The 12,548-nt window shown below is 39.2% G+C and overlaps 1 protein-coding gene across 4 annotated transcripts in view; it reads right to left on the reverse strand.

Moving 5' to 3' along the window:
- Positions 1–12,548, reverse strand: part of LOC132585169 (sodium channel protein type 1 subunit alpha) — a 148,922-nt gene that overhangs the window by 47,398 nt on the left and 88,976 nt on the right. For 2 of the 4 annotated variants that reach the window (XM_060256958.1, XM_060256953.1), the window contains exons 4-10: positions 10,091–10,178; positions 8,273–8,401; positions 6,807–6,898; positions 5,485–5,742; positions 1,606–1,669; positions 653–794; positions 337–553 (exon numbers count right to left, since the gene is read on the reverse strand). In XM_060256958.1, coding sequence (XP_060112941.1) covers positions 337–553; positions 653–794; positions 1,606–1,669; positions 5,485–5,742; positions 6,807–6,898; positions 8,273–8,401; positions 10,091–10,178 — 990 coding nt within the window. Of the gene's footprint in view, positions 1–336; positions 554–652; positions 795–1,605; positions 1,670–5,484; positions 5,743–6,806; positions 6,899–6,996; positions 7,089–8,272; positions 8,402–10,090; positions 10,179–12,548 lie in introns of all 4 variants that reach the window. The other 2 variants (XM_060256956.1, XM_060256952.1) reach the window with 1 other exon arrangement.

Raw genomic sequence — 12,548 nt, forward strand, 5'->3', positions numbered from 1 at the left:
TATTTAGTTATTTACATCTTTTATACACCGCATTTCTCCCCAAAGAGAACCCAAAACAAGTCAAATGATTCTCCTCTCATTAAACTTTTACCCTCACAACATTCTGTGAAGTAAATTAAGCTGAGAGTATGTGACTGGCCCAAGGTCTTCTGTGGGGATTTGAACCTGGGCCATTGAGATCCTAGTCTGACAGTCTAATGGCCACACCACACTATACAGTGATTCAAGTCTCCCTGGAATGATCAAAACTTGTGGGCAGCTGGTTGATATGAGACTTTTGATTAGGCCTCTGTAAACTGAATACATACCTTTATCATAAGTCTATGCTAAAATCACAGAAACGCACCTGCGCTGCTTCCTGTTGTTTTTTCAGTTGTTCCAGCATCTGCTGAAACTCTGCTTCTTTCTGCTCTGCTTCTTCCATGGTGGCTTGATTTTGTTCATCATAGGCCATGGCAACAACAGCCAGGATCAAGTTGATCAGATAGAAAGAGCCCAGGAAAATCACCAGAACAAAAAAGATCATATAGGTTTTGCCAGCCGCTCGCAAGGTCTAGGGGATATAATAGATGTGCTCTGGTTACTTGGTCATTTTTTTTTGTTTTGGGTCTAGAATATTTAAGATTTTGTCACCTCAGTTATTCTCTCTCACCAGTTGATAAAGATTTTCCCAGAAGTCCTGAGTCATCAATCGAAAGAGAGATAAGAATGCCCAGCTAAAACTGTCAAAGCTTGTGTAGCCATAGTTGGGGTTTCTACCAGCTTTTATGCATATGTAACCTTCTGGACATTGACTATAAAGAAATAAAGACAGATATTAGGTTGTAAAACAGTCACTTTGTTCAACCATTTTTTCTCCTTTGGTCCTCATGTGCTCTGTTTTACCCAATGGCCACCTCTGTAGACATGTCTTCTAGTAAACTGTGACTTTGTAATCCAATCCACACCCTTATCACAGGTCTGTTTGTACATTTCCTTAGGTGTGTGGGTTAATGCTATTAGAGTGTCACTGTTCCCCTCAGAACTATCTGATCTAATAAAGTGCTAGTCGACACAAATAATCATCTCTGTTGCCAAAATTAAAGCATCATTGTAATTCTGTTACAAAAGCATTTGGCCTTTGTAATAGCATATCCTACTGGAAAGTTTTAGGACAGCAGCTCAAGATGTCTGGGGTGCAACTTCGTACTTCAATAAACCAGGGATTGGCAGTGCCTTAAAAGACTAGCAAGACATTATTCTTGTACAAGCTTTTTCTGGACTATGGTCCACTTCATCAGATGGTCTGGGCTTTAGTCCACAAAATTTTTTTTCGGGAACAAAACCTTGTTTGTCTTTAATTACCACCAGAACATTGCTTGGGGGGGGGGGGGCATAGCCACCTAGTGAAATCTGCACTTCATTTTTTTCAGTATATTAATGATGGTTACTTGATAATTTAATGTGGATCATGTGACTCTAACAACAAAATCCCGAACAGAATCCATGGATTTAGAACAGTGTAATTTTGTTTAGGATTGTACAGTAAGTTATGCTGACCATGAAGCATAACATACAAAAACGTAAAAGCAGTTTTTAAAATAAAAGCTTAAATGGTGTTCTTACCCTGCATCTGAACTATTTCCACAAAGCAAAGCATCATTTTGTCCTTCCAAAAAGTAAAAATTATCTGTATAGAAAGATTGATTTGAAAACATTAGAAGAAAATAATAAGGAAATAATTCAGAATTATGATATTACTTGACCAAATCCATTCCTACCAGCACAAATCATTCATTATTTCACACCATCAACATGTAGATAATAGGTAATATGATAACTTTATTAACTCTGTTTCTGTTGGGAAAAAAGAATACAAGCCTCTGGTAGGAAATCTGAGCTAAATTATGGATTAATACAATCAGGTTTTTTTTAAAAGAACCCTTAGATATAGAGACAAAGAGAACTATTATAATAACCAGTGTAAAGAAATAGAAGAGAACTACAAAAAAAAAAAAAAAGAACAAGATCCAGGAAATCTAAGAGAAATTTAAATCATAATTATGCATGCTGAAAGAGCAACATGGAAATACATTAACTGAACAGGACAAAATAAAAAAGGTGGGAGCAGAACACATGAAAGCTATGCAAAAGAGATAAATGGATGACCGATTTCTTCCAAGAAGAATCCTTTGAAGGAGAACCTACTGCTTTAGAAAGTGAAGTGAAAGCTGCACTGAGAGCAACTGGGAGAAACAAATCACCAGGAGTAGATGGGTTCTGGATTCAGTGGCATTGAGGTGAGGAATGATACAACCAGATCACAAGTGATTTGGAGAAATAAAAGGCCACTGCTTTTACTGAATACAACACAGGGACATTGGTGCAGCACAGAGGATGGATCCTGAATTGGGAGACCTACCTGCCACCCAATAAATTGAACACTCCAGCCTGTCTGCTGGGGGTGCAACCAAGGAGTGGCAAAACTACAGGAGTAATGTGAGTGCTGGCCACTGTGTGACTCCTTGCCACCTGGCGGTGACAGCCCCACTGACAGCCCCCAAACTGGGCATGCCACTGAACTGACTCCAGCCCCCTCCAGGGAGTCATCAAACACAGGATACAGGCACACAGGCACTGCCTCCCCAGCCAACGGGACTATCCCAATGCCCAAACCACCCAAAGCTGAAACAATAAAGAGTAAAAAGCAGACAGTAACAAGTCCCATAACAACCAAAAGCACAGGGAAGGTGGGTGAGAAAGCTGTATAAATCAGGGACAAGATCCAGGTGGCAGCGCTCCTATACCGGGGAGAAATGGGCAGGCAAAGCCCCTGGGATTGATTACAGCCCCACCTCACCTAATGCAAGCCCTGCTAACAGGGGCTGACCCCACCCCTGCACTGGCCCACAAAGCCTGATGTAGACTGCATGGCTGCCTGTTGATCTCCGCAGCCTGGAACCCGGAAAGGCAGCCACAAGGTAAGTCCCAGCTGTGGCATATCAAACAGAGTCCATCAAAATCTTAACGAGATTGTGCCAACAAATATGGAAAACAAAACAATGCTCCAATGTAGGGGTATACATTTGGATCTACCCGAGCCGAAAATATACCTGAAAAATACCAATAAAATATTTTTGTATATTTCAGTATCCCAAATGTATCCAGGTTTTCTCGGGAAAGTCCTGAGAAAATCCTGCATATATTTGAGAACTACCGGTAGATCCAAAACAAGCAAGAGGCAGGAATGGATAACCCCACCTCTCAGTTTCTGCAATCACTTTAAACTTCAAAGATGCTGCAGAAAACAGCCGATGCTGGCTTGGCTTGGGGCTGGCTGGCTTCTCCTGCAGTCTAGTTTAAACCAGGCTGCAAGAGAAGTCAGCCCAGGGTCAGCCTTGTCTGGGGTTTGCTCCTCTTGCAGGTCAGTTTAAATCACCTGCAAAAGTGGATCAGCTGGGGTGGCGGGAGCAGAGAGCTCTGTGGTGCCTTGGCTGCGGCTGGGGCTGGATCTTCTTACAGCTTTGTTTAAACTGAGCTACCAGAGAAGTCAGCCGAGGATTGGCCAGGATGGCGGGAGCTGAGAATTCCTCTCTGCCTCAGCTTTGCAAACTGCTCCCTGTGGACACAGCTTCTAATGTGCAATCCCCCCCCCCCCCAGTTTTTTCCTTCTTGGGTCTATTGGCCCCCTCCAAAATTGGGATTTCCAGAAAATCTGCACTGGTATCGGGATCTGGAATCTTGGAATATTTTTTTTTGAAAACTGGAATTTTTTCCAGTTCTATATACTGGAATTGAAAAAACGGGGGGAATTTGCATACCCCTCGTCCACAGACTGGAGATGCCCAGTTTACATCCCAGTTCTGAAAAACAAGACATCAAAGACTGCAGCAACTATTAGATCATCACATTAATTTGTCATGCAAATAAAGTGACACTCAAACTCCTACAACAAAGATTGTTACCATATATGGAACAAGAAATGCCAGATGTTCAAGTTGGATTCAGAGAAGGAAGAGGCACTAGAGATTATATTGCAAATTTACACTGGTTACTAGAGCATAAGAGAGAATTTCAGAAGAAAATCAATATATGTTTCATAGATTATAGCAAAACTTTTGACCATGTCAAAAGCTATTGTTGGTTTTAAAAGGAATGTATGTGTGACAGCATCTGTTTGTTTTGATGTCAACCTGTACTCCAAACAAGAGGCTCCTGTTAGGACAATATGAACAGAATGGTTTCCAATTAGCAAAGGTGTCAGACAAGGGTGTATTTTATCACCCTGTCTCTTCAGTCTATACACAGAACATATAATAAGGAAAACTGGATTAGATTTAGATGACGGGGGAGTGAAAACTGATGGAAGAAACACTAGCAATTTGAAATATGCAGATGACAGCACATTACTGGCAGAAAACAGTAAAGAAATGACTACTGCCAAAAGCAGCATTACAACTGTTTTTATGTCTTAATGTAATTTCATACTCCATGTATTTATATGAACATGTAAGCTGCTTTCGCGGGGAGGGTGGGATATAAATTGAACAAAATAAATAAAGAAGACAAAAGTATCACACATTGGGGAATTACACAACTTTACAGCTGATAATGAAGAAACTTAAATAGTTCAAGAGTTTCTATTCCTTGGCTCCATCATCAACCAAAAGAGAGATTGCAACCAAGAAATCAGAAGGAGGTTGAGACTGGGAAGGGCAGCCATAATAGAGCTGGAAAAGATTCTTACATATTAAGGATGTGTCACCAGCAACCAAGATCAAGTTAATTCATGCCATAGTATTCCCCGTTACTATGTGTGGGTGTGAAAGTTGGACAATGCAGAAAGCTGACAGGAAGAAAGCTGATTCATTTGAAATGTGTCTTATAAGAATCATCCTGAGTCTTCCAGAGGTATTGGCAGGAGCGCTAACCATTTTAACAGAAAAATACCCATGAGACTTCAGAAAGTAATTTGGATCCATCTGGTTCTAGGGATGGATCATTTTAATAGACCCCGCCCCCTGCAGAGTTATGGTATCCATGTAAGTCTAAACTAGGGGTGTGCAACCCCCAGGTATTTTTTGGGTTTGGGTGTACTGAACAAAAAAAATATCAGCTCCCAAAATTCCCGAGTCCCAATAATGGTATAATCTTGGACACCACCTGGAGTTCATCTTCTGTGAGTTCAGTCATGTGGCACCACATGAACGCAGTCTCATGCAGTGACCCAGAACTCCCTGCTTGGGACTCCATTTGCCTGGAACTCGCCACTTGGAACTCCATTTGTGCGGGGCCACTTGCAAAAGGCATGTTGTCTTCTGCAAGTGGAATCTTGGAAATAGAGTCCAAAGTGGTAAGTTTACCCGGAAGCCCCATCTTTAGCGCCATCTAAACTTGTTTTTGAAATTAAATATTTTCAATAAACCTCGGGATAGGCTTTTTTGAATTACCCATATTGTTTTTCAGTTATGGAAATGGCAAGCAAAAATACAATCACATTCTTACCATCATTCTGTAAGTATGCATCCCAGTCAAATACCGTACCATTAAATGTATCATTTTCTCCCATTGTGCTATTAAATAGGTAAGTATCATTTGAAGTAGAATTGTCTGGATTCCAGTACAAGCATTTATGCCTCAAGTTGCCCATGAACAGCTGGAGCCCTATGAGAGCAAATACACTCAGACAAAACACAGTCAGGATCATTACGTCCGAGAGCTTCTTAACAGACTGAATGAGAGCTCCCACAATGGTCTTCAGGCCTGCAAGCAGAAGGGGATTGTTATTACCATGAAAAGCAAACATTTTAATAAACACATCGTATCCCAATTAATGTTCAACATGTCATGCAAAATGGCCAAAGAAACGACGCCAGTGTTTTGCGAGCCAACGTTTTTCAACGGGTGTAGTATCTCTTGTGAAGATGCAACTTGTAAAGATGGAGGTAACTGGAGGTTTATGTGCATTGAAATCATGAATGAAAATTCCTACGTTAAAAATAACAATGCTTGCTTTAGTGCTAAGCAGTTTTTTGAAATAGCAATGCTTGCTTTAGTGCTAAGCAGTTTTTCGAGCAAGAAATAAATCTTTCCCACGCACTAAGCCTTAAACATTTTTTGTATAAGAAAATGCTGTCGCAATCACCAAAAGATGTGAAGTAAGTTTAAGGGCTGAAGTATTAATTCCTTTTTTAAAAATCGCTGGCTCCTCTTAACTTGAAATTCTTCCAGTATCACTTTTATAGCACTTTGAATAACACATTGATAAAGGAGTAAATAAGATATTGAAAGCTTAATGCTAAGAAATGTGGAGTGATGAAAGAGAATAAGTTTCCCATGCAATGTCCCATGCTGTTTTTCATCTTACTGCTTGACATTTAATAGGAATTCAGGTATTTCATTTGGTTCAGTACAGCAATTATTCAAATATTAGCTTACACTGAAGCTATTGAGCAGAAATGCAGTTTTTTATATTTTGGAGGTAAGAAACACACATGGGAAGAAATATCTTCGCAGTTATGAAGTTGCTTTTGTCACAGCTCAGACCCAAAAGCGTGACATTATATGATGCAGCTCACACGGGCCGTATTCTGCAAGTTCTCATGCAACGGTTTGTTAAACGCAAAGGCTGATCTCAAAAGGAAACAAGCAAATGGCAAAAACAAAGGTTCACAACATTGGTTTCTATCGAAGCATGATTCCAGCTTTTTCTTCCTCTTTGTTAAAAAACAAAAATGAATGAGCAAGCAACAAGGCTTATGGTGGTAAAAAATGATTTAAATTTCCATGGAGTCTAAGTCAGCCTCTGTGTTTAACCTAGCTCTCACCTGGGATGACTGATATTGTTTTCAATGCCCGGAGAACTCTGAATGTTCTCAACGCTGAGACATTGCCCAGGTCCACAAACTCTGTCACATATCTGTAATAGGGGAGTTCACACACAAACACAATGACAGGATAAAAAGGAACAGTTGGGAGGTACAAGGGACCTAACACCTTACACCACTTACTTCTTACCTGGAATTACAGAAATAGTTTTCAAAGCTCTCAATACTCTGAAAGTTCGAAGAGCTGAAACATTGCCTAGGTTTACAAATTCTGTTATATACCTGTAGAATTAAATCACAGTTATTCAGAATTGAGGTAGAGCTTAAGCTGATTATTTGGGGTCTTTCATCAAAACCGTTGGGGTAATTTGTGTGGGGGAGGGAATCAAAACAGCAATAATCCAGTATTTACCTTTCACTGCAATTTACCTTGCCATTAAGATCTTTCAAAGGTGATCATTTAAACTTAAAAGTCGCCAGGGGAACAAATGAACCATACTGAGTTTACTGTCGAAGTTTAACTTTCTGTTTTAGTAGCTTAACTAATATGAAAAGAACAAGAAGTCAGCTCCTCTTCTGGTAGGAGTGGGGAAGTGCAGGACCTGAAACTAGCACCTTTGTCAGTAACTACCATACCATGCAGTCCACTACTTTACAATAACTGTAATATGTATGAATTTACTACAACTGTAATATATACTTTACTACAACATATAAATGAATATAAAAAGAAACAAACAATATGGGCAGGCAACAATGAACAGCTGGTAGCTCAGGATGAGAAACATTAAGATATTTCTCACAAGGGACTTCCTGAGAGACAGCTCTGATTTATTTTGCCAGTATAGTTACCAGTACTAGCACAATGGCACAAGAGACTCATATTCACTGTACTTTCCAGACTACTTGGGGGCAAGCCAGAACACAGGCAATGTTCATTGACAAGAAAAATAAGCTAATACAGATAGATGACCTTAATGCTATAGCCTTACTGTTATGTAATAGTTAATATATAAACTATGGATAGATAGTTATATTATTTAGTTATAGTTAAAAAAGTAACAATTGTATAAATAATACCTATACTATATAGATATAAGTAGTAGTTATAATACTGTTACTAATTTCTAAATAATTTTTGTATAGTTTATTTGTGTGTGTGCGCTATACAGACATTAGTTAGGAAACAGTAACAGTAATATAACTATTACTTACGTTATATTCAATAAATCAAATATTTTAATGTTTAATAGTGATTTAGGTATTAACACAGAATAAGAAAGGTTATTATTTTGTTTGACACATACCAATTAATGTTAATTTTTGAAGAATCTAAATGCTACAAACCCTTGATGTATTAATATGAATCAAATAAATTTTAATTTTGTTCAAAACTTCATATCTTTGGACGCCACTTACTTAAAAAAAAAAAACTGGGAGGAGAGAGAAAGGAATGGAAAACTTACGCAAACGTAATGACAGTGAAATCAAGCCAGTTCCAGGGATCTCGGAGAAAGGTAAAACCATCTATACAAAAGCCCCTTGCAAATATTTTTATAAGTGACTCAAATGTATATATTCCTGTGAACGTATACCTAGGAAAATAGCCAAATTATTCATTCCATTAAAATGACTTAAACTTCTCAGAGTTTAGAAACATGAATATATGAATACAATAACATTAGTAGAAAAGAGCAAGAGTCCAGTAGCACCTTAAAGACTAACAAAATTTGTGGCTGGGCATGAGCTTTCCTGAGTAACATCTCACTTCTTCAGATACATGCAACTGAAGAAGTGAGCAGTGATTCATGAAAGCTCATATCCTGCCACAAATTTTGTTAGCCTTTAAGGTGCTACTAGATTGTTGCTCTTTTTTTACTGCTATAAACAGACTAACACATCTGCCCATCTTGATCTATCAACAAAAACATCAGATGGGTTACATCCGCTGAAGAGTTTCTGTGAAGAGAACTAATTTCGCCCATGGACTATGACTTTCTTGTTTCCTTCTTCCTGCTGCAGCTGGAGAAATCTGGGGATGCTGTGGAAGGAGGGGGAGCAAGAAAGCTGTCCTTCGTAGGCAGAATTTATTCCACTGATGGAAACACATTGGTGGATCCAACTCACTCTCTTGTTGGATCTGAACATTGACCCCTATTAGTGTCATGGGAATTTCTGCAGTATTTTCAAGGCTGCTGAGGTATCAAGCAAAGTCTGCTAAGAGCCATTACAGGCCCCAAGCTAAAGACCTTCTGGACTCCCAATATTTAGAAGCACACAAACAAGATGCTGGTCAAAACAGATATACTGCTACAGTCCTCCAGTGGCACCTTGCCTGGATTTCAGGGCCCACAATGCAACTTGGGCCTTGGAATTTTGAACCTATTCTCCTTCTTAGCAGCCTTGGGAGGAATCCATGTTGTTATTTGTCCCCATAGCAAACTGAGGCAAATTTCATGTGAGGGAGAGCTGCAGTATGAATGTATTGCACAGGCTACAGACTTCTCATATTACACCGGTGGCATATGTTGAGCTGCTATATCTCTCATACAGCCAGCATCATTTGAAATGGTGGTGGAAGGTCCATCCACTTCAGCATCCTGGTTCCAACCTTTTTCTGAAATGTGACTCCAAAAAATACCATCCCCCCCACAATGGGTATTTGTCTGATCCTTTCCAAAAGCTTCCTAGCCATTTCTTGTGATGTGAAGCTCAATAAGGTAACAGCACATAGAATGATTAACTCATTTGTCTAGTGGTGCCAAACTCTGGGGCAAAAAGTCCAGGGATCCAGCCACACAGGCTTAGGAAGAGGGAACCGCAAATCCATGTTGCAGTTACAAATGGTTGAGCTCTGCCTGCCTTGCTCCCATCTTTGTTCTTCTACTTCCTTCCCACAGTGCATTCTCGAATCCATAGTTTCCAGAACAGCTAACATTAAAGTAGAAGCTTCCCCCTAAAACCATGAAGTCCAGAGTCTAAAATTACCTGTGTTGACCACTCCTTTTTATCAATCCCGTTCAAGTCATTGTGTGACTTAGCTATTAGTATTGTGACTCCCCTGCTTCCAAATGCAGATTGTTATCTGGCAGAGCAGAGCTGGTATTGGAAGAAAGACAGAAAACTGCACTGGGTGCGTGCAATCATGTGCTCATGCACAGAGGGGCACATGGGACTGAGCCACAGTCTGTACTACACACATAACAAAGCTTGTATCAGCTCTAATGTAATTCATCCTATATAATGCAGCAAAACATGCAATTTAAGAATAAAATCCAACTTACTCTACATTCTTTGTCCAATCTGGAGGGTTACTTAGGGTCATAAATACGCAATTGGTCAAAATAGTGCACATAATGAGCATGCTGAATAATGTAGGTTAAATTGTTAAGGAACATAAGTAAGAAATCAATTAACTGAGAAGCAAAATATGAAATTAATGGGACGTTCTGTTCAGGTGAAAGGAAAAAAAAATCACAAATAAATCCTTCAATGTATTCTCATATCCCAGATCATAACAAATATTAGTAAAACCTGATGAAATTTTGATAAAGGAAATGGTGTGATACAATTTCATTTAGAATCATTCAATTTGAGCATTTAATTTGATTGCTCAGTAGAGTAGCTATTACTTTAATTTAAAAAAAAAAACTATTTAAGGATCTCATGCAGGTTCTCTCTTCTCAAGTTACAACAACCTTTAACACAGCTTAAAATTTAAAGGGCTGTGCATGTGAAAACACATAAGAAGCACAATTCCTTATTACTTAGGGGTTCAACAAACACCACAGCTGTTTAGTGCAGAAATCTATCTTCCAACAATCCTAACAGAGCTGATCAGTGATACAGAAATAAGCCTATTCAGCACAATTATTTTAATGTCACTGTTACATTTTGACAGTCCTGTAACACATCTAGGTCAGGCTGTGGAAATGGAAGCAAACAGTGAAAGCTTAGGATCATGACCCAAAGGTATCTGAGTAGCAGTGTCTGCTTTGCATGTATGAATCTTAGATTCTCACTCTCTCCATCTAAACACCTTTATGGAAAGCCCAGACTAGTCCAATCTTGTCAGATCTTAAACAGGATGGGACCTGATTAGCATTTGGATAGAAGACCACCAGAGAATGCAGAGGCAGGCAATGGCAAGCCACCTCTAAATATCTCTTACTTTGAAAACCATAGGGTTTCACCATAAATTAGCTGTGACCAGATGGCAAGACAAAGTAGTCAGAGGCCATATGTACTAAATTTACTATGTACTAAATGGAACTAAATGGGCCATTTTCTGACTTCAGTGTAGGGGAATTCCTTAGATATTTCAACAAAATACGCACAGGCGATTTCATCTCAGCTTTTGTTTTGACAGTCTAAGGAAATGTCTCACTGTTGCATAATGCTATATATGTTCAAAGTGGTCACCTGTCAGTACAGTCATTATCCCATTCCTGAGGTTAAATCAATCTAGTTTTGCAGGGCTGTGCATAAAAATTGGGATGAACAGGCATAGATAGAAGCTTGGTAGGTACAACTTTGACAATGAAAGGATCCCTGTCTGACAATTTATTTTATTTTATTATATTTTATTAGAATTTTATCCTACCCCTTCCTTAGAATGGGGTCTAGGGTGGCTAACAACATAGTAACAAGAATAAAACCATAATTTCAATAAAATCTAATTAAAAACTCAGCACAAAGCAAACTAATGCTTTTGGTCTCAAAACCAACAGCACTGATAATCACCAAAATACATTAGTGGAATGCTTGGCAGCATAATTCTGTCTCATATGCCCTGTGGAACACAGACAAGTCTTCAGACAAAGTATTCCATCAGGATGGGCCACAATGGAAATGGCCCTTACCCTTGTTCCACTCAAATGAACCAATCACTAAAAACTGATGTGTGGCAGAACAAAAACCATGTGGAGGGGGATCATAACAAGAGAGCCCGTTCTCATGTTATTTGACCATTCACATTTTCACTCCATTCAGTAAGGTGTGACAAATTGTGCTGTTTCTTAGGATGAGCTTGTCATTTATGAATCTCATTAACTCTCATTAACTTGCCCAAAGTCAGAGGAAGACATGTTTCCAGCACCGTTACTTGATTTTGCTGTGGCTAAAAATCAAGATTATTTGCAGCAGATGGAACCCCTTCTCAGATATATTTGCCTGTCCCCTTCTGTCACTGTCTTCTGACAGAAGGAGAAGACTATTTTGTTTCATCTGGCATCCTCTCATTGATCCCTCCTTTCTGCCTTGTGGTTTAATTTGATGCCTTGTTTTACATATGTATTTTAGTTCTGTTTTTTCTAACAGATTTTATGATATATTTTAATTATGCTGTTTGCTCCCTTGGTGGCCTTGACTGGACAGAAAAAGCAGGATATAAATGTTGTCAGGGCTTTTTTTTGTATCAGAAACTCCTTTGCATATTAGGCCACACACCCCTGATGTAGCCAATCCTCCAAGAGTTTACAGTAGGCCCTGTAATAACAACCCTTTAAGCTCTTAGTTATATCAGGGGTGTGTGGCCTAATATGCAAAGGAGTTTGTGCTACAAAAGAAGATCTGAATGTTGTAAATAAATATCCTTTTTTTTCTTTGTGAAATGTTGGCTTTGCGTAGCTGCTAGGGGTCAGCTTCCTTCTAGATCACTATTTCTTGAAAGAAAAGCCTGGTTTCTTGCTAGATTTGCTAAGCCCTTGGTCTGGGCGGGGGCTCCACCGCCGGGGAGGTTCT

This window comes from Heteronotia binoei, chromosome 16 (genome assembly GCF_032191835.1).
Source record: "Heteronotia binoei isolate CCM8104 ecotype False Entrance Well chromosome 16, APGP_CSIRO_Hbin_v1, whole genome shotgun sequence".
Classification (NCBI taxonomy): domain Eukaryota; kingdom Metazoa; phylum Chordata; class Lepidosauria; order Squamata; family Gekkonidae; genus Heteronotia; species Heteronotia binoei.